Below are 22,243 nucleotides of genomic sequence, written 5' to 3' on the forward strand. Positions count from 1 at the left end.
CTGAAATCCTGAGGCATCAGGTTGGATGTGTCTGGGGAGTTTGCTTGAAACTGCCACCCAATTATTCTGACAGAGCTGACTCTTCAGCATGCAGAGCAGTGACCAGGTGACACCTGCCGCTGCCTGGGGGCACTGCCAGACACCACCGGTGTTTCTGCAGGGRCTGCTGAAATTTGGGAGTGTCTTTGCCTCCTCTGGCAGGAGGATCTGGGTGCTGGGCTTTGCTGGGGACTGGCCAAGATCTCTGTCTCCGGCCTGGTGTCTGGCACCACAGACTGGGCCCTTCTGCACTGGGTTCACACCATTTCCTGATTTCCACGCAGGATTTTTTTGCAATTCCTGCCTTTTTTTTCTCTCCCCTACTGCAGTCAGGCAGCACCCCTGAAATTCCTGCTCCATTCCCGAGTGCTTGCTGAAGGTAGAGCTGGCAMGTCAGGGACATTTCTTGAATAATATGTGCTGCTAAAAGGATCCCATTCCTCATCCTGATCATGCTCTGAAGTTCCGGCAAATTAAGCTGAGATATGAAAGGAACTTGAAAAATGCTTCTCCCCTTGTTTTAAATGGAAGAATCAGGCTGGCTGTGCAGCATCTGCAGTCTGTCAGTGCCCAGCAACAGCTGAGGAAGCAGGATTTCTGCAGCGGGGAAGTAGGAAAATSATACAAAAGGGGCTGAATCTGCTTTGTGTCATGGAAAAAAAAAACCAAAAAAAAAACCAACACCCATCCTCTGAATGCTTGAAATATCTTTCCTCCCGTTCCTACTCTTCAGAGTAATCCCTTTGTCCGCCAGGCCAGTCTGTCTCTTGGCTTTGGAAAGGTGGAAATTTGGCAGCCCTGAGGTTAATCCTGGTGGCCTTTGCAGCCTTCCCCCATCACAGCYTGCCCTGGGCTGGCAGCATTTTGGAGGAAGGGGAGCCCTTTGGTGCCCTGTATAATAGCTTTTTTGTGTGTAGRTAAATGTCTGTGTCTCAGGGCACCRAGGAGGGGAWTTTTTCTGTGTGAGATCCCTTTTTGAAGCTCAGACTGAYGCACTGGGGGTTTCAGAGCTGGTGATTGCTCCTGTAGGTGCTCATATTGCTGGGTGTCTGTGCTTCTGTCACGAGTAGAGAATCCACTGCCATGTGCAGATAAACCAGAGAGGAAGCTGGATTCCAGACTCAGGCTCCTGGAATCCCAAAGGAACAAAAGATGACATCCCAAATATTTCAAAAGATTTGATTCCAGGATGTCAAATTACATAGTGTTGGTGATTGATAGATGGATTTTGTTTTGGGGATTTTTGTATGTAAAGTTGTTTATGTAYGTATGTAAAGAAATTTTGTATTTTATAAGAATTTAAACAATAATTAATTTTTATTTGTGTATAACGTATAGAATGAGTAACGTTTGTTTTTCTTGTGTTTTCTTTCTCATTTCTTCTGGTTTTTTTTTTGACTTTCAGTTCTCTGTGAACTTTCTCGTATCTAACTGTAACTATTCTCTTAGAGTTTTTCTGTTTACTGAAGTAAMCAGTTCTTCGCTGTCTGAGGTTTCAATTCTCACAATAGAGAAGCAGCAAAACTCTTTACTGTTAAAGATAAAACTGCACCATTGGTGTTTTACTTCTGCTGCTGTTTTGGAGAGGCCAAAGGAATAAGATAAGAGAGGTGTGCTCCTCCTTTGGAAAGATGATGGTAATGTGTGTTTGGATACCTAATTTGAATGTTATCCAGGTCAGCCCTGGAGTCAGCTGTTTGAGCAAACAAAAACAGCCGCTAAAAATAAATTACTGAGTTTTATTTGCTGCTGTTGAGCAAAGCTGTGGGGACAGGGCTGGGAGCTCCTCTGGGAGCCTGGGGCTTTGTGTTTGCAGATGGTTGGGGGGAGGCTGCAGCCCCATTGCTCCTCAGAGGCTCTGCTCTGATTTCTTCAGGGAGGGACCATCCCCAGCAGTGCCCGGCGCGTTCACTGTGTTTTAATTGTGTTTGTGCAGCAGTTCAGAATCCTGCCTCCAAGCGAGCAGGGACAGTGACAGAGCCTGGGGCTGCTCCCAGTGCCCAGACCTGGGTGCCAGTTGCTCAGAGCTGTGTGACAGTTGGCTCATCAGTGCCCACAAAGCCCTGTTCTCATGGCTCCGTACCCACAGAACGCTTCACTATCTGATTTTTCCTTTTCCCATCTGCAGCACCTCTGTAATTGCTCATCTGCTCCCATCTACCACGGAGGGTGAAGGTTWTAACAGCTTCTATTAAACCCTCCAAGCAGCAGGAGCTTGGGAGTCATCTGCTTCAAAGTTATGGCTTAAAAAAAACCCTAAAATTAATTGCAGGAGGTTGAGTTGGACCCTCCTGTCCTCATCTCCAGTCTTCAACCCACCAAACTCATTTATTCACATCAGTGCCTTGATGAACTGGTGAAATTAAACAAGGAGCTGGTGAAGTTGTGAGGCAGTTCTTKTTGCTGGTTTTGCACCTTTTTTATCAGATGTAGAAGCGTGAGCTGTGTTCACTTCCCATGGAGCAATCACAGAGCTRTGCTGGCAACTCCCTGTGCTTTCAGGAGTGAGGTTCCTACATTGCTGTGATTTTGGGGAATCTCTGTCCAACCCTGCCTGGGCARTGAGTCTTCCTGTTAAGGAAAAGGAAATTGAAGAGAAGTTCTGCACCGATTCACAGTTCTATTCTTTCAATTTCTGCAGCTTCCAGATGTTGTGCTCAAAAYGTGTCCTGCCAAGGCTTTAAGAAATAAGTCTCCAGGGGGTGGGGAAGGAGGATAGATTTGTTTTCTGAAGAAATTATCTTTCTTTGCAGATGATAACTGAATCATTCCTTGGCTCAGAGTAAGGGACAGGATTTTGTGACATCCCCAAGTGGGTCCCTTTTGCCATTCAGCCTCTCCTCTGCTCCTGTGCCCCTCTCAGAGTGGGCTGCTGCTAGCTGGGGTCAGAAAACAAAAACCATGTTGTTTTATAATTTACTTTGACTATTTTGTGTTTTTTCACTCCTCCAGTGCCTGATTCCTGTGTATCCCTTCCCACCTCAGGGCTGGGTAGCCCTGACACCCCTCCTGGAAGGGCTGAACACATTTTGCTCATTTAYTTCTGTGTCAGGCACAAATCTCTTTGTTTAAAGCTTGTTCTAAAGTTAGTGTATAAAGCAGAAACAAGGGCCATAAAAGGACATTGTATTTGGATTTTCTTGCAGGAAGGGGGTTTCACTGGGGTTGGGATAAACAGGAGATGCTTTTTCTGCCAGATGTGCCTGCCTGGCACAGGGTTAATGTGTGATTTCTTGCTTAAGGAGATGGTGGAAATCTGAGAGCACAGCTCAGTGGGAGGATGGAATGAGACTGTTGTTAATGGAAGGGAAGACAGGAAAGTTCAGATCTCTCTGGATCAATATGTGTGGGCTGTGGAAGGGAGAGAGCTTTCTCCAGGGCAGCTGCTGGAAAAGATCTTGCTGGTAGCTGGGTGACAATCCAGTAATGTGGGGTTATCCCTTCTGTTTAGCTTAAAAATGGTGCTTAGTTGATTAATCAATTAATTAATGTTGTGTCAAGATTGGAAACTTCCATAAGTGCCCATGTAGAGCCATAGGAGGAGAAATGGTGGGGTCTGGGTTCTGTGTTCCCCTCAGAGCTGGCAGAAAATTGCTGCAATAGTTCTGGCAGATTGATGATGCTGGGAAGTTTTATGGTCRGGGAAGCTGGGAAATAATGTTATTGGAAAGATACAAGGAGGATTAGATTTCAGAGCAATGTTTGTGTGTATTGATGCTGCTGCAAAAGCTGGAAGGTGCCAGTTGGAGATAATCCAGCTGCAACTTGTAGCAGACTTGCTCTGTTTCTGAGGAACTCAGCGCCAGGATCAGCCACAGAACACTCCCAAAATGCTGCTGTTTCTGTGAAAAAGAGGTTTTTCCTTGTGTCACCTTTGCTGATGGCACTCTCTGTAGCACTTCACAAGAACAGCAGCCAATTTCCCCCTGCTCCAGTGCAACAAGCACCTCCACAATGACCCCGAGAAGGATCTACAGCCACCACCACCCCTCAGACAATGGTTCTGTACTGGTTGTGGTGCCTAAAACAGGGCTTACCTGAAACAGAGGCCAGACAAAGTCAGGAGAATCAAAGCAGACAAATTTAATCCAAGCCTACAAGTCCACTGAGGGCAGACAAAGCCTTCTTGTGAGGCTACACCCAAAAAGGACCCTGAGTCACGAGATCTTCACCTTTTATAAGTTCTGTCTCATGAACGTATCAGGCCCCAATTCTCCAATGACACTTTCATGTGATGATGTCACCCACCCCCAATTCTCTGTTGTTTCCATCTCTTGRGGCCTGGCACARGGAGGTGTCCTTGAGTTTGGGGCTGCAGAGGAATTGTTTTGTGTAAAATGGGAGAGCAGGAGCTCAGCACTGTCTGTGGAGTCTGGAGTTAAACACTGGAGAGTCACAGGGTTCCAGAGACRTGGAAATRGAGAARCTGAAATCCTGRGGCATCARTCTTGTRGGTCATTTTGTCCTTGGTCATTTGTCCCTGTCCTGGGGCAGTCCTGGCAGGGGAGGGCTCCATCCATGCAGCTTTTCCTTCAGGCAGCTTTAGGGTGAAGACAGCTGTGTGTGCAGCCCCAGGACACTCTGGGGGTGATCCCCTCCCTGGGATGCTCCCTCCTCCCATGTGCCAGCCCTCCCCTGGCCCTTTTCCCTGCACTGAGTGACATCCAGCTCCCTGTCACCCAGGAGGTTTTCCCTGTCCCYGTGGTGTCACTGCTGTGCAGGTACAGCCTTGCCAGGAGCCAGCTCCCTTTGTTCTCATCTTGCCCTACACTTGTATTTCCACGTTTCCCTAAACCAGGACACGTCCCCTGTGAAATCGGGCCTGGTTTTACAAGCAGTGCACAATCCCTGGTTTTATCTGCACCGGTCCTCTGGCTGTTAACATGGATCTTGCTCCTGGCTCCAATTTCTTTTCCTCTCCAGTTTGCAGCTGCCCCCTGCAGCTGTGTGGGATCCCTGGGATGCTGCAGGAGGGGATGTGAGTGCCTGGCAAGGCGCCGGCACACGCTTCCCTTGGCAGCCTTGCCCGTGTTTGGGGAGCTGGGAGCAGGGAAGGAGTGCCCAGGAGAGAATCAACAGAGAGGAGCTGTTGATGAGTCTTGTGTRGTGATGCTGCTGGGGCAGTGATGGCCTCAAGCTGTAGGGAAACAGGAAAAAAAAACATTTATATCTTTCAGGAGGCCGGGTGGTGCCTGGAAAAAAGGGAAGGCTCRGGCATGTTTACCTTGGTTCAGGATTCAGTTTGGAAATTCCATCACAAATTCTCCTGCACAGGTGCTAGAGCTGGAAGAATCAACTTTTTGTGTTTAAATGAAACATGATTTAGGCAGCTTATGGGAGGTCTCTTTACAACCAAGAGAAGGACTTTGATTCCYATCTTGCTTTGGGATCAGTGAATCTTTTGGATCTTTGTGACTGTCCCACATTTAGTGGGATATTGGCAGGGATTCAATGGAAAAGAGGATGACTTGCCAATAAAAGTAATAATGATCTTCTGTTATTCATTCAAAGGCACTGTGCTACAAAGTAGGAACAAATCCAGAGTGATCACATCAAATCCCTTGTATTTATGGGTGTGTGAATCAGGAAAACCAGTTAAAGGCAGAGAGTCCAGTCTGGAGCTGCTCCTGGCCTGTTTAAAATTGTCCTCTGAGTAGGAAATACTTTCAGGTACCTCACATACCCTAGGAAAGGCACCTGGCTGTCTCCAGGGAGCAGCCTGGTGTAGGATCAGGTCTGTTCCTTGGTGGAATATCAGGGCTGGGGCAGTGGGTAGTGCCAGGCATGAGCAACAATAACTGCACTCTAAAATCCTAAAAACAATGGGCAGGATAAAAGTTTGATTCCTTTAACTGCGGGCATCTTACAGGAGGAAGCAGTAGGAGCAGAGGGGAGGAGGAATTTGGAGAGGAAAGCAAAATGAACCTTTTTGTGTTCTTGGGTTCCAGCAGCACGGAGCTGTCACTGAAGTCATTTACACCCAGTATAACCACGAACCTGTCCCAAAGCATTTCAGCAGCTGGAGGGGATTTATTTGGATGGAAAGAATGTGCTCAGCATAGCTTGGCCAAATGGCACCTACRGTGGACTTGGCAGCTGTTAGCGAGTATTTATAGGATGTAAACAGCCAGGAGGAGGAGGGTGGAAACAGAGCAAACTGTAGGGGACAGAAAATGGGAGGAAAATGGAAAAGGAAGATTATTTGTTACTGCTTTATGGCTTAGACTGCAAAGCATCCATCCAGGTGGGATGAACTAATAAAAAACGCTTCTTATTAATTGGGCAAAGTGTTTGAAAGCAGAGGCTGTAGGCTTGGACTGCTTGGAAGGCAGTTGGCCTGTGGTGGACAGGGATCTCTTCTACTAGGGGATACAAGATCAGATTTGATCTGATGTTCACAGATCACATCAAACGTTCCACCTCTGCTCTCTCACTTCTGATGGTGGGGAGCAGCAACTGCTTCAAAAACAAATATCTGCAGCCATTAGCAGCTTCTGAGCCTCCTGAACACCAGCCTCACCTCCCATTTGTCATCTCCAGTAGCCACTGACAACCCGGTACCTTTGATTCATCCTTTCCACACTTCAATCCATTTGTGATTTGACCTCTCCAGCATGTGGTCACAGTGCTTTCCCCACTTTGTGCTCTGCATACACCTGTCTGCACATTCTTTCCTTTCCATTAAAATCTCTGCATGCTGATATYACTGCTGGCCCTGCATGTCTCCCATCACTCAGGATCTTCCCCACTCAGTGATTCGAGTTGAGTTGCTCCTCATGTGAAGTCCATTTCATATTSTGGTCATTTTTTGTGCTCCTTTCTGTTGTTTTTTAGTTCTGCTATTTTTCTTTTGGGTGAGAAGTCTGAGCTTGCTCGCAGTTTCCCAAATGCTGGCCCATCCTGGATGTGTGCTCTTACATTTTCTGTTTTATTCTGGTTTCTTTGATTTGCCACGTAAACTTGCACTGGACAGTGGGTTAATACTTTTCAGGGAAYATCCCCTGGGGTTCCCAAATCCATGTGAGCAGAGCTGGATAAGAGCTGGTTGCTGTAGGGGTGTTGCTGCTTCTGTTTTCCTCCCATCAGTGCTGAGATCCATCTCCTGTTTATCACTTGACTCCATTGCTTCTCAGAGTTCCTTCTGCACTTGAAATCAAGGAATGTGTTCACTCCTGAAGGAATTTCTATCATCCTCAAAAGTTGCCTTCTCATCTGCCCCTCTCCCGGGTCTGTGTGCAGACTCAACCTCTGCCTTCTCATCACTGTTTATCTCTGCCTGCTTTTGTTTCCACCTTCAAATTCATTATTAATCCGTGTGGTGCCCCCTCCCATTTTCGCAGGCTGGCTCAGTTTCTGTGAAGAATCACCGGAAAAGAAACTGTTGGGAAGGGCTGTGAAATCCAGCCTTTCCTGGCTGCTTGGGAAGGACCCTGGCAGATTCTGCTCCCTCCAATCCACGTCCCCTTGCCCGTCCACTGGCTCATCTCTTGGCTGCTTCCATCTCGCTGCCTTTCCCACCGAAGCCAGGCTGCGTGGTCATGTTCCCTGGATCCTCTGGGAGTCTCTTGGAAGATTCCTGCATTCATAATGTTTGTTCCTGGCACCGGGGCTTGTTTAGCAGGAGATTGGCAGCTCAGCTGGCGCGGGCTCGGCGTCCTTAGAAGGCACCGTTCATGTCTTCACACTCCTGCAGTGATTGTTTGTCTGACTGGGGCTTTTTCTTCCCTTTTCCCTGTCYCTCCCTGGCACAGGGGCTGCTCCCAGGTGGGTGTGATCCGGGCGCTGATCGAAGCTGGAATTCCCGTGGATATGATCGGGGGCACCTCCATCGGYGCCTTCATGAGTGCCCTGTACGCCGAGGAGCGCAGCTACAACCAGATGAGGATCAAAGCTCGCCAGTGGGCCATGGTAAGCACTGGGAAYGCTGMATTMCCTACTGGAAATGCTGGGTTCCCTKCTGGGAATGCTGGATCCCTTCTGTTGGGTATGCTGGATCCCTTCTGTTGGGAATGCTGGATCCCCTCCACTGGGAATACTGGATCCCCTCCACTGGGAATGCTGGATTCCCTGCTGGGAATGCTTGATCCCCTCCACTGGGAATGCTGGATCCCTTCTGTTGGGAATGCTGGATTCCCTCCACTGGGAATGCTGGATTCTCTCTACTGGAAACGCTGGATTCCCTCTGCTGGGAATGCTGAATCCCCTCCTTGGCTGGGGCAAGGACCAGGCACGGCAGGGCACGAGCAGCACCCAGGAAGGTGCAGCCTCCTGATACTCCGTGTCTGTGCCACAGAATGAGCCCTGCCTGGCGCTGATGGATCCCCTGGAAAAGCTGCTCCATGTCCAAGGAGTCAGGAGGCAGCTGGCAGCTTTTCCCTTGTCAAGGCYGGCTGCAGCACTCCCTCTGGTTGCCTTGCAGAGGGAATTCTGGGTTTCAGGTGATTGACCACAGAAGRCAGAAGCATTGGGTGTGTTTGTCTTGCAGTTCTGTTACATTAAGAGGTATTAAGGGTAAAATCTGCTTTCGGATAACAGCTGATGGTTTATATTTAACATTTCAGTGAAGTGCTGAGTGCCTGCCTTAGCTCTGCACAGGCCCTGCTCTCACTGTCAATGCAGTGATGTTGTTTCAGTGGGCTCACCTGTGGTTATCTCTGTTTTATCTTCCYTTTTGCGTTGCTGGGCCCTGTTTCCTTTCCAGCTCTCAACAAATGTGTTTGTGTCCTGTGTAATTCTCTCTCTTTCTCACATGCTCTCAAATGTCAGTGGAACTGAGTGGCAGAGGTAATCCTTCTCTAAATAACTCCCAAATGTGTTGCTCCTACTCCTGCCTGTTCACTCCACAGCGATGGGACTCCGGCTCAGGAGAAATTCTGAACTTCCAGTATTGAATACAAACAAAATCTTACTTTCAAAGTTAAACCAAGTTTTGGGAAGGTTGTTTTAAATAGTGACTTCAGTGGGTGAGTTTATTTATCATGGAATTAAAGATTGGTTTGGGTTGGAAGAGAACTTAGAGGTCATCTCATTCCAACCCCTGCCATGGGCAGAGCCACCTTCCACTATCCCAGATTGCCTCAGGCGCCCTCCAACCTGGCCTTGGTTTTATTTATTGATCAGATGTTGGATAAAAACTGTCCCAGGTGACACTGGTTCAGSCTGACTGGAGGTGAGGGTCATTTCTGAAGTTTGCTGGTTGCAGCTTTGTGTTGTTCACATCAAAACCTCATTTTCCTGTAGATTTTTGTGCTGCAAATGGAGAGACGGGGAATTTTATAGATGAGATTAAGATTCTTGGATCTCAGGGGGGAATAGGAGCCTGTCCTTGGCACATGGGTACTGTTTATGTCTCCCCAGAGTTTCTAAWCTGCCATGGCTTTGCAACAAAAGCTGCAGTCTCTTGGTAAGATAGTGCTTTGGAAGCTGAATTGTATGAGACATTAAAATCCAGATGGAGACATTTGTGGGATGTTTGTGCTGTCCTGGTGGGCAGAGCAGTGTGGGACTGATTCACCTCCCCATCACTGCATGCCAGAAGAATATGGATTTTATGCTTTTTATTTAAGAACTGCCTGTGCCTGGCTGGCTTGGGTAGCACCCAAACCATAAATCTGTTTATGATCCACAGCAGTTTGGTGGGATAACAAAGCTGGGGGAGGCTCAAGATTAAAGGCAAAGGCATAAAACCAACTTCACTGAGTGGTGTCAGACATCCCTTTAACCTTGCTCTCCCTGTCACGCCTTGGGCACCACCAGATGCTCCCAGGGTGGCATCAGAGTGGGTGCTGATCCCTCCCTGCAGAGCTCTGCCAGCCCCCAGCACTCTGGGGCTCTCTGCCCTCTCTCCCAGCTCGTGGTTAAGCTACAGCCATGGAATTTTCCTCTGTGCATTTGTCCAGAGGATTCTCTTCAGGTCAGGTSTCCCCTGTGCAGGGCATGAGGCAGAGCTGGAGATGTTTCCTGGGCATCTCAGGGCTGTGATCCCACTCTGGAGCTTGCCAGCCTGAGCTGGAATCACCATCACTTTTACCAGGAGYAGTTAAAGATGAAATGAAGGCTTTAATCTCTTGATTAATGTTTTAACACAAATTGCAAAGCTCAGAGGATGTTTCACAAATTCAAAGGCAATTTTCAGCCCAGCCTGGGGCTGTTCCAGGTGTTGGTGCCTTGAAATCTTCAAATATGTAGTGGGAGGAGAGGTGAATGACCTCATCAGCRCAAACATTTCATCKTATTAATGAGGAATGGATTTTCACMAGGGTTTCCTGTTCTGGCAGGTCCATGTCCAATCCAGAAATTGTCCAAGGGCTTGAGAAGGACAAAAGCCAAGGGCTGCTCTGCTTGAGAGCCTTCCCAGTGGCACCAGCAGTGTCCAGCAGRATGGCTGCAAACTGAAGGGAGCCATGAAATCCCCTCTCCAAGATCCCACTGGCTGTTTGGGGGATTATAAATCTCTTTTTATCAGTGGCTATTCTGAGTTGGTGACTCTTGCATATGGAGTTTTTACTGAGCAGGGAGAGGGGCTCCTTTCCCTGACCCCAGCATGTGGGAAACAGCCAGGGGATTTAGGAATCCTTGGGAGATCCACTGCAAGGATCTGAGTGTGAAAGAGGTGGAACATCCCTCACATAACCCCCAAATTGGCATGTCCCAAAGCTCCAAAAGCCTCCCCTGCTGTCCCCAGGAGCTCCTTCCTTCTCTGGGGCAGGAAGGCTGGAGATGCCACAGGAGCTCCATGCTTCACCAGGGCAGGAAGGCTGGTGATGTCCCAGGAGCTCCTTCCTTCAGGCTGGAGCATCCCCTGCTCCAGCACCTGCTGCTCCTGCTCCTCTGGAGCTGTGAATTGTCCTGGTGAAGGTTCTTGCTGAGTGCTCCTTGTGCAGCACCTTGCAGCCTGGGGGCAGCTGGGAAATGTCTTCAGTGGAATGGATTAGTTAACTCCGAGCTTTACTTTCGTATCTTTTTAATCCATCAGGCTAAATGCTGCTTGTCCTGCAGTTATTTCTCTCTCTGGTATTTTTAGAAACTGGCATGTCTCTAGTTGTACACTTGGTGCTGGGAGAAGGGATATTTTTAATGGGATGTGTTTTCTGCACCTAATGAAGCAGCAAGGAAATAAATGACTCTTGTCAAAATACTGGGGGAAATGTGAAAATTCCCAGTCAGATTAGTTACTATTTATTGTCTCTGTGTGTCTTCAGTACCTCTGTTTAGCCAGCAAAGCAAACAAGCCAAAGCTTTGGGGTTTGCAGATTGTTGTTTTGTTTTTTTTTTGTTTTTTTTTTTGTAATTAGGGGATTAATATCTCAAAGGATAAATATTTCACAAAAAAGGGAATATTCTTTGAAAAGAATATGGTTATAGGTGTGTGTGGCTAAAAAATCTGCTCCTGATGGGAATGAGGGTGGCTGAGTGGGACACTGCCATCGTTTGCTGCCTGTCACTGTCTGCTGGCACTGATGATGCCTAATCCAGCTACCTAAAACAAAAGACAAAATTCAGAGAATCCAAAGCAGTTCTGTTATTGCAGGGCCTTTAGGGCCATTCAGGGCAGTCCCAGCCCAGCCAGGGGCTGCACCCACAATGGACAATGGCTCACGGCTTTTCACCCTTTCTCACTTTTGTCCATTTGCACATCGGGATTTGCTGAATCCTCCAATTGCAGCTGCAGCCAATGCAGTCAAAAACTCCATCTTGGCTCCCCCCAATTCTCTGTTGTTTCCATCTCTTGGGGCCTGGCACAGGGAAGTGTCCTTGAGTTTGGGGCTGCAGAGGAATTGTTTTGTGTAAAAATGGGAGAGTAGGAGCTCAGCACTGTCTGTGGAGTCTGGAGTTAAACACTGGAGAATTCCAGGGGTACAGAGACATGGAAATAGAGAAACTGAAATCCTGAGGCATCACTGACAGCTCAATTCAATGGGCAGGTTCTGACCATGGAGCCACAGGGTTCTGCCTCTGACCCTGCTCTGTTTGCATGTTGGGAGATGCTGTGGTTTGATGAGCTCATCTGGCCAGAAATCAGCCCTGTTGGGCTTTTCCCTGTTGGGTTAATTCTCACCCAGCTCAGCTCCAGGAGCTGTTGCTGCTGCTGCAGGGGGAGTGGGGCTGGCAGGGCTGGGGGAGGCAGAATCCTGAGACTGGATCCTGAGACTCCTTTTACAATCAGGGAATCACACAACCATTGGAAAAGACCTTTATGATCATCAAGTTCACCCACCACTGCCAAGGCCACCACCAAACCATGTCCCTAAGTGTCCCCTTCAGGGATGGGCACTGTGCCTGGGCAGCCCGTGGTGTCACCCTGCTGCTGTCACCCTGCCAAGGGACACAGCAGAGCTTTGGGACTTGTTAATTTGCATCTTTAAAACTTCATCATCCATTTGGGAAGTTTGATCTGTCAGGCTCACAGCAGTTAAAGAAGGGCAGCTTTTCCCTTGCCGAGGCCAGTTGGAATGTTCCCTCCTTGCAGAAGGAATTCTGGATTTGCGCTGATTAATCATAGAGTGTATTTTTCTTAAAAATTTGTTCTATTAAGGGGTATTAAAGGTAAAATCTACTTTCAGAAAACAACTGATGACTGATAATTAACATTTCAATTGTRTTATTCAGATTGTTGAAATTAACTCTTTGGTCAAACACTGGAATTTGGGAAATCCAGACAAAAGGCTGCGGAATCCCAGAATCTCTGTTGCTTTGAAACGCCCCAAACCATCTTGGCCCCTGCAGGGATGCTGTCAGCTCAAGGTCATGCAGATAATCTTTAAATGCCACAGGAGCAGAATGGCTGAATCTGTATTAAACAAATCTCTCCTTACCTGCTTCTCTCCTTTACTGGCTCAGAGGTGCTTCTGGTGTCTCAGATGGAATCAGTTTAATTTTCTTCCACTCCTCAATTTGTTAATGGTTTACCTTTATGTCCATGATCTGTAATTCCTGCCTTTAGGATAAATCTATCCAGTGCTRTTTATCTGAGGCTATTGTCCTGAGTTATGTTTTTATTTTATTTATTTAACATTCTTTCTGTGTGAATTCCTTTCCTTGTTTTATTGAAACTTTATAGGTGAATGCKGAGAAGGCACTGGATAATCTTTTGRGTGGTATGAAAAMTACCAGATCTGTGTGAAATTTTTGTTGTTGCAGAAGTAACCTTCAGGGTTTTTTATAGTCAGGAACGTTGAAAAATCCTAGGATTATACTGGCTTTTCACACCAGTTTCCCACAATTCTGCATCAAAGAAYAAAAGAGCCAGAGGTGAAAATTCCTCTTGTCCATCTTCACGTGTCTTTGCTCTTGTCCTTCTGCTCTGTAAGCAGGACCTTGTCTGTTCCTTGCTGGATTTTTTATATCCCAGGGTCACTTTTAAAAATCGTTTTGGGATTGAAGAGCTTTTTAAAAAGAAAGCAGAGCTGTAGAAAGGAAAGTTTGTGAGAAGTTAATGAAGAATTGKGAAGGAATTGTTCCCTGKGAGGGTGGGSAGGCCCTGGCACAGGGTGCCCAGAGAAGCTGYGGCTGCCCCTGGATCCCTGGCAGTGYCCAAGGCCAGGMTGGACATTGGGGCTKGGAGCAGCCTGGGAYAGTGGGAGGTGTCCCTGCCAYGGCAGGGGTGGCACTGGATGAGTTTGAAGGTCCCTCCCAACCCAATCCATTCMGTTTTCCATGAGCTGCAAAGTCCCTGGGAATGCTGGCAGAGCTGGCTCAGGGCTGGGCTTSCCATCCCAGTGGTGTCAGGGGATGAAGCTCTTGGAGCTGCTGGAGCTGATCCCTGAGCTCCTGGTGGGAAGTGGAGCCACACTCAGATGGCCCTGTCTGCCTGCCCTGAGGGTGATCTTTAACTGGGTTTGTCTGGGGAGGTGGTAGCAGCTATTCTGGGAGGCTGAGGGAGGCTGTTGGTCACCAGCATCAGCTAAAGGGCATCTTCCAGCTCTGAGAAATGAGAATATTAAGAAATAACTGTTAATTAGAAGTRTTTTGTCCATGGACAGGATCACTCTCAGGACCAGGAGAAACRTAGAGGCTCAGCATTAAAAATACCGTTTGCACCAAGGGAAGCCTGGTGCTGAGTGGGAGAGATTTTCCTTCAATATTAAATAAAGGGCTCCTTGTAAATGCCTCTTCCCCTGMTTTAATCACTGTGACTGCAGTCAGAGCCCTAATCCCTATTTTAGGAGCAGCCCTAATTCCATCTCCCTCGAAGCAGTGGGTAGCAGTCTATAGTTAGGTTGGCACACTGTCCTCACCACATCAAACCCAGAGYGAGGATGTGAATGAAGCTGACCCTTCATCCCTGGCTTTGTGCTCAGCCTTTTGCATTCTCCCACATTTCCTCTTCCCATACTTGTTCTTAAAGATATTTTTTTTTTCATCCTTGCACATGTGTTCCCTGGGCAGATCCCTGGGAGGAATTTGGAAGCAGCTGGACRTGGCAATGCAGGCTGATGCTGCTGCTCTTTAAATCACTGCTAAGGCAAAGCCAAAGCCAGATGTTGCTCACAGCTGCTCTAACAGCTGGCAGGGCCGAGACTGTTACGTGTGTGTTCCTGGGAATGATGCCCTGTTCTCTGGGAATTTGATAAATTACAGAGAACATGCAGAGAGAGAGAAAATGTTTCATCTTATAGAAATGTTTCATCCAGTGAAACCCTGTTTAATTTGAAAGGSATTAATTGGGTTTTGTGGTCTTCTTTTACACTTTAACAATGATGTAATATGGTAAGCATTGAATTTTGTTAAGATTTATTAGGAATTGACAGCAAGAGTCTGGCTATGGACAAATACTGTGGCCATAATGCAATTAAATTTTCATCGTTTCSTGTCGGTCAGTACATAGGTGTAATAATGTTGTTGAAATGGAGAAAAAAGGAATCAATGAAAGTTTAATTCCAGCATCTGTGTGTTAGAAGAACTGAATTCACTTAGAAGGACTGGTGTTTAGAAACCTGTAGTGCTTTAAGGAACCTGCTGTGGGTTGGTTTTCCTGGCTGGTGCARAGTCTGCAGCACTTAAATGCTGATCCATAACATAAATATCCCAATAACTCACTTTGGGAATGACAGATAACAGACCTTGACACACAGGAAGTATTKAAAGCTCTTTGACATGTGCCTGCCTGAACCTGGTTACAGTCCCAGAGAATCCCRGGCACGATTTTCTGAGTGCTTCTGTTGAGGCAGAGAAAAACATTGAGTCTGGGAGAAAACTTAGGGTGACCCCAAATGAGAAGGCAGATRAAGGAAAGGACTCCTGGACATGGATTTATGATTTCCTTCCCACCCCACTGAACAGCATGGGCACTGGAGGTGATGATGAAGGCAATGGTGAAGATGAAGATAACTGAGAACATTTTTTTTTAATTAAAAAAATACAAAGGATGGAGCTAGACATGCTGCTTTGGGACTGATTGGGGGCACAGGGGGAGCAATGCATGTTCTTGTTGAACCAGGGCTTGCTGCTGCTTTGGGGTTTTCATTTATTTACCCCTCAAGGAGCTCCTGGTTGTAGATTTTGCAATTGTCTTTCTGTCCCCTCAACACTTTCTGCACTTGTGATGCTTCCAGCATRTCAGCTCTAGGCTCAGGAATATGATGGCTCTGGAATTGCAGCCTTCATGCACACATTCCTGTGGATTCTGGCCTCTATTTACCTTTGAAATTCCTTTTTTTTTTTTTCTTTTTAGGTTATGAACTCGGTGTTCAAGACTATCCTAGACTTGACATACCCAATCACCTCTATGTTTTCTGGAGCAGCTTTTAACAACAGCATCAACAACATCTTTAAAGATAAGCAGATAGAGGTAGGTTCTTTATTCACCTTATGGATAGGAAATTCTGTCCCGGTRTTCTGTTGGAGCAGAAATGGCTTTTTTTCATGCTCATAGGAAATCTGGAGCTGTTGGGTGACTGAAAAAAAATGGTGGAACTGTGGATGTGATGTTATTCTTGGTGGATTTAGAAAACACAAGTTGTAGATTATTTGTAGCTATTTCAGTTTGACAAAGGGATCTCTTTGCCAGGGAAAAGAAGTGACAATTGTGACTCTGAAGAAGAACATCTGAGGCTGCTTCATCATTACTTTCCTGCARATCAGGTCTCAGAGACCTTCAGGGCTTGAACTGGGCTGCACTGGGTTTGGCTTTTTTGAATTTTAGTTTCAAAGCTGGGGCAAATTTTTCTGAGCAGCCTCCTGGAAACTGCAATAATGGCAGAGTCCTTTGTGTCCTGGTTTGCACTTGGTGACTTTTTTTGTRGTTGCTGGGTGTTGTGTGGTCCACCTGAGCCCAGAGCCACCTTTGGAATCCACCTCCCCTCCRCCCCTCAGCAGCAGCAGATTGTGAAGCACATTATCAGTGTTTGCCTTCCTACATTACCCAACTCAGAGAGTGTTTGGGTAGCCTTGGAATTTTACCTGATTTGCAATTTTAACYGAATTATTCCTGTGTTTGCATCCCTGTGATGAAAGATCATGTAGCAAATTATCACTGTATCTACTTTAAATATATTTGGTAAAAATAATTCAAAACATTCCCTACCTCAGTGCAGGGATGAAAGTAAGTGATTAATCATCATGGGGATTAAAATAGCAGTTTGCTGTGCAGAGGGGATGATGCTGGAGACAAACAGGTTTTAGAGAATTATGGGATCATTAGGGGTGGAAATCGTTTCTGAGATCATTGAGTCCAACCAGCACTACTCAGGCCAGTGCTGATCCCTGTCCCCAGGTGCCACATCCACGTGACTTTTGAGCACGTCCAGGGATGGTCCAATGCCTGACCACCCTTTCCACAAAAAAAATTTTCCCCCTATCCAGCCCCAACCTCCCCTGGTGCACCGTGAGCCATTTCTGTCTATCCCTGCTCTGGATTCCAGCAATCAATTCTTTGTACTTCCCTTTCAAGATGCAGCAGATTCCTTCCTTAGGCATTTTAACATTTTCTGGCCTTTCCTCGCAGTCACAGAAAGGTTTTGTCTGAGAAGAATCCAGTTCTGAGGCATCCAACAGCATCATCTCTGTGCTGACCATCACAACCCCTCACACTGTGTTCAAGGGTTTGCTTTYGTGGGAAGGTATCCCACAGATAATCAGGAAAAGTCTTGTGTAGCTCAGCCAGGACAGAGGGAGCAATTCATTCATTCATTTTAATTCCCACTGTCAGTGTGGGGTGACCAGTCCTGGCACTGGGARCTGTCCTGGGGTGAAGGGAGAGTGAGACAGGAACAGGAGCTGGACCTGGAACAACATTAAGGCTTGAAAAAATATTTTCTTAAAGCATTTAAAGCATCCAAACTACAAACATTCATCTTTTCTCCCCAATTTGGGTGGGTTTGGGTGGGTAGCAATGATTTCCACCAGGAAATTCCTATTAATAAGAATTAATTATTAGCCTTACAAGCAGAGGTTGTGTTTGGGTGCTTTGCCACAACTGCTCCTTCCTGGGATGATCCACAGTGATCCCAGGAAAACTTGGGAACCTCCTCCCCAAGGGGCTGGGGTGCTACTGACCCTCTTAGCTCTAGAAAAGTTTAAAATTGAGAAAATCTGGGCCAGCTCCTCGTTTTTGCTCCCGTGGCTCAGGTGGCACCCCTGTGCTGCCCCCACGAGCGCTCACCCCTCTCCCCCGCCCGAGCCGCTGACGCTGAGCTGTTATTTCTGATGCTGAAAGGGAGGTTTCCATTTTCTCTGGAATTTGCTCCCTGCCAACCCTTGTGACGTGGGTGTCTGCCTCCCAGCAGTGCTGCTCGTGTGGGGGCCCTGGTGACAAAAACCTAGTGACAAAAACCCATCCCTGCTCCCAGCCACAGGCACCTCCCAAGCACGGCTCACTCTGAGTCCCTCAGGGTGCTCACAGGAGCCCAGTGTGGGCCACTGGGACACACAAACCCAGCACAGGGGGCTTCAAAGAAAGTTCTCAACAAACACAGCTCTTTTCTTCTCCAATTACCCATCCCTCTGTGAGAACATCAGCCTCTGGACTTTGTGTTGTCTGTGGCAGGAGAAAATGCTATGTCCCAATGCCCTTTGGAATCATCTCAGCTGGGGGGTCAGGTGTGAGGAGTCAGACAAGACTTGTACTCAGTCCAGTTTCAGCCCTGGGTGATGCTCTGTTCCCAAAGCAGCAGCACAATCCCTGAGCAGTGCAGATTTTACTGCTGGGTGGGAGGGCTGGGGTGAGCTTGCTTGGTGCAGGTGTTTGCCTGAGCAGGAAAGGAGGTATCRCAGAGGCTCCTCCTCCCATTCCCCTGTTTTTGTTTAATATTTGGCTGATGCACTGACTGCTACACTCCTCAGAATATCCTCAGCATGGAGAGGCACCCTCCTGCTCCTGGAATCCTMCTTTGTCCATCCACCTGCCTCTGGCATTCTCAGGGTTATAGTGCTGCTGCAGGGTCTGTGAGCCCTCCCCAGTGCCACCAGCTTTGCAGAGCTGCTGAAGGGATTAAACTCACCAGGAAAATAAAACAACCCTGCTTCTTGGCAGTGCAGAATTCCAGCTTGAACAGCACAGAAATCCCACCAGGAGCTGCAGCCTGACCAGTGAGGGAGAGCTTCCAGCTCCAGGTGCTGCTGGAGTCCAAACCTGTGTTTGGTTTGAGTTTGAGGCCCATCAGAGCTGTGCTGGAGAAAGCCCAGGCACYGTGTCCAGTGCACAAAGGCTGCTGGGAGAGCAGATTTTCCTCTTCAGCCCTGATTCAGCTTTTGTGAGTGACAGAGCAGCATCAGCTGTCCCTGGGCACAGGCTCAGTTTACTCCGAGCCATCCTCCTTCTTCCCCTCAGCAGTTCCTGTTTCACTGGGCTCCATGGAGACTTTCCAAAACTCTCCTCTCTCAGSAAAGCCCTGCACAGTGGGGAGGACACCTTCCCTTTGCTTTTTCCAGCTGGTGGGATGGGAGGCACAGCAGAAACCAGAGTGAGACCTTCCCCTGCCACGAGCGGGGCTGACTTTGGGCTGGCCCCACTGAACAAACCCTTTGGCTATTCCTTTAGTGCATCACCCTCCTTCTGTTCCACACTCCCCATGGTTGTGTTGCCCTGCAGCATCTCAGGAAACCTCTAGAATCATCTTGGAGACCTACCTGGCAGGATCCTTTGTTCCTGTAGCCAGTGCTCCAAGGTTTGGCGTTGTCCTCTTTGACTCCAGAAAACATTGGGTGTGCATTTCCTGCAGAAACCACCCCGGCTCCATCTCCAGGAGGTACAAACTGGACMCTGCTGGGTGAAGAGGCCATGGATCATGTTCTTCCCTCTCCCAGAGGTGTCTCAGGGACTTGGCTCTGCTCAGGCTGGGGCTGGGKGGTCTGTGATCCATGGAGGGGTTTGTTCAGCTTGGGGAGCAGCCCCTGAATGGAACAGCTGGGTGGGATCAGACTGGTGGGAGCAGAGGTTTCTCCTGCTCRGTGCCGTGTCCCCAGGGCAGCCAGGAGCAGCAGTGCTGGGTGACCTCGGTAAGAACCAAAAATTTGAAAGGTGAATGTTCCCTCCACGCTGTCCTGTAGCACTGGATACACTCAGGATCCCTTGGGGTGACAGTGACCATCGGATCCCCCCATCCCCTGAATTCAGACAAAGACACCCTGCAGGAGTGTCCTCCTTTGTACGAGGAGCTCTCTGTGCTGCCTCTGCACTCTCTGCTGCAGCAAGGGGTTCTTGCTGTTGCAAAAGGAATTTTGGAGGATTTTCGTCTGCCTCAATTCTGAACGAATTGTTCGCACAAGAGACAAATTCCTGAATTGAAACGCAGGGCTGAGGGGTTTTCCTCATCCATGCAGGGCTGGAGCTGTGCCTGGTGAGGYGCAAGGTGTGATCAAGTGCAGGGTTATGGATTTAGTAAAATTGGGGCTCCTTTTTTGCAGGACTTGTGGATTCCTTACTTCACCATCACCACTGACATCACTGCCTCGGCCATGAGGGTGCACAGGGATGGTGAGTGTGCTCATGGCCCCTTAAATCCTCATGTGAGACTTGGGGTCACTCCTTACTCCTGGGGTTCTTCTCACCCTTGGGATTTGTCTTCCCTTTTGTACCTTGTCTGTTGTCTGCTGAGCACCCAGCTGTGGCTGTACACAGATAACAAGGTACAGGGAAGGAATTCAGTGAGGTGCTGCATCCACTGTTTGAGGAGAAAATGGGTCCTTTGGCACCTTTCTGTTTCCTTAAAGCATCCTTAAAGTGAAGTGCAGGTGCTTCAGCCATAAATCACACTTAAAGCAACCCAAACCTTTTAAATTCAAATGCCCTAGAAATAAAGCTGCCTCCCCCTAGAACAGCTCCACCTGAAGCAGGGGCTGCGTTGGGCTCTCAGTTTGGGCCAGTCCTTTCTGTTTCTCACTGAATGAAGAGGGGAAGAGGATCTGAGGTGCCTGGGGTGTCCCCAGGGGACCCTTCCCGTGGTTTTTGTGTGTGGGGGGCAGCAGGGCAGTGACTCAGGCTGCAGGGGAGGCCTCAGTGCCCCAGATATCYCTGCAGCCTCTGATGTTTGTCCTTGGGGCTGGCTGGGTCACACTGTCCATTCCTGCTGTTCCAGGGGGTCACGGAGCTGCTGAAAGACTCTGGGCTTTGATCAGGGCAGCTGAAAGAAGCAGAAAAAGGATTAACCCTTCTGAGAGGGTTTATGTTCCCATTCCATAGCAGGCTAAGCCAGTTGAGGTCAGGAGCCTGGCTCTGTCCAGCTCCTTGTCCCTGGGGAGGTTTAATGGAAGGACAGGAGTCAGCTGGAGGATGGTTACGGTTGTCTCCACTGAATGGAGATAAATTGAGTTCCCAGCTGCTGCCTTTCCCCACCTTGGCTGCTCTGTGAGRTGTAACACACATCAGCAATTTCCTTGGGTGCAAGGTCCACTGCACCTATTAATAACAACCCCCAAAAGTGCCAGTGTTAACCTGTGCTAACAGCAGGAGTGCTGGGCTTGTAATTAAAAACAGAGCTGTTATCTGTTTTAAAAAGAAAATAGGGGAAAAAAATCAATTCCCAGGGAATTTGCTGGGAAGAGTTGCTGTTGGAAGCACCAAGCAGTTAATTACTGAGCAAGGAGTTAACTCTGCAAGGCTCACTTATTCTTGGTGTTTTAAAGATTCACTGCTCAGACAACACTCTTGGCCTGTGGAAATGCAGTGTCTTCCCAATTTGGCTGATGCAAATGTTAAGAGAAAAATCAGTGTATAAGAGCCTGAGAGCAGAATGTTTTACAGGAAGCACACCCAATCAATTTCTACTTGATTAAACTTTGTTTCTAACAGCTTAAAGGATTATAACAGTTCCTTATAGCTCTGAGAGCAATGGCCTGAGAGAAGATAATGATCCCCACCAGGCATTTCCAGTGTTTTCATGAGTGAAAATGTTTGCTTGTTATAGGAAATGGAAAACAGAATTTTGGGGGGTTCTACAGCTTGTGTTTTTCATGCTCAGGTGCTGTTAAACGTGAATTTTGTGGGGGTCTAGAGTTTGTGGTTTTCATGCTCAGATGTTGCTAAAAGGGGTTTGTGGGTCTCTGTAGGATACAGTGGCTTCAGCCGCCCTTGCTCTGTCCATCCCCCTGTCCAGAGGAGGAATCTTTCCTTCCTCAGCTCCAGCTCCACAAAGCCCTGAGCTCCCTGCAGTCAGAAATATGCTGCATTCTCACAGGAGGCAGTAAATGTGAGGAATGGGCTTAAAACTGTGGATTTTGGGGTTTCTGCCTGATGTCTGCACAGTTCTTTGCTTTTTTTCCTCCTAGCCAGGATTATGATACAGAAAATAATAAACTACTTTAATAACTCCCTGGCAGCGTTCTGAGGGAAGCCTTCATCTCTTGATTGTTTTAATGAGTGGCCCAGGCTCCCCCCTGCGTGGCAGTAATTAACAGTGGGTAATTAACACCACTGCCCTCCCCGCAGGCTCGCTGTGGCGGTACGTGCGTGCCAGCATGTCCCTCTCGGGGTACATGCCACCCCTGTGTGACCCCAAGGATGGCCATCTCCTCATGGATGGGGGCTACATCAACAACCTGCCAGGTAAGAGCTCGGCTTGGGGGGGAGGGATTCCCAGAAGTGCCCATCAAACACTTGCAAGGCTTGGGTTTCCTTACAGCCAGGAGAAGAAATCCCACAGACACCTTTAGCCTCACACTGGTTTCCTTGCTCTCAGTTTCCTGGGTGCTTCCTTTATCTTTGCTTTTGTTTCCYGATAGCCAAATTCTGAGCATACGACTCCCAGCTAATTCTGAATTGTTTTAA

General features: G+C 47.9%; 1 protein-coding gene across 1 annotated transcript in view; it reads left to right on the forward strand.

Annotated features, from left to right (window-relative positions):
* Positions 1–22,243, forward strand: part of PNPLA7 (patatin like phospholipase domain containing 7) — a gene marked incomplete at its 5' end in the record, with an annotated part of 134,385 nt that overhangs the window by 94,065 nt on the left and 18,077 nt on the right. The window contains 4 exons of the mRNA XM_057378351.1: positions 7,791–7,947; positions 15,713–15,829; positions 19,885–19,954; positions 21,905–22,021. Coding sequence (XP_057234334.1) covers positions 7,791–7,947; positions 15,713–15,829; positions 19,885–19,954; positions 21,905–22,021 — 461 coding nt within the window. The remainder of the gene's footprint in view (positions 1–7,790; positions 7,948–15,712; positions 15,830–19,884; positions 19,955–21,904; positions 22,022–22,243) is intronic.

Source organism: Malurus melanocephalus, unplaced genomic scaffold, assembly GCF_030028575.1.
Source record: "Malurus melanocephalus ecotype Western Australia unplaced genomic scaffold, MMel_1.1 scaffold_355, whole genome shotgun sequence".
NCBI lineage: Eukaryota > Metazoa > Chordata > Aves > Passeriformes > Maluridae > Malurus > Malurus melanocephalus.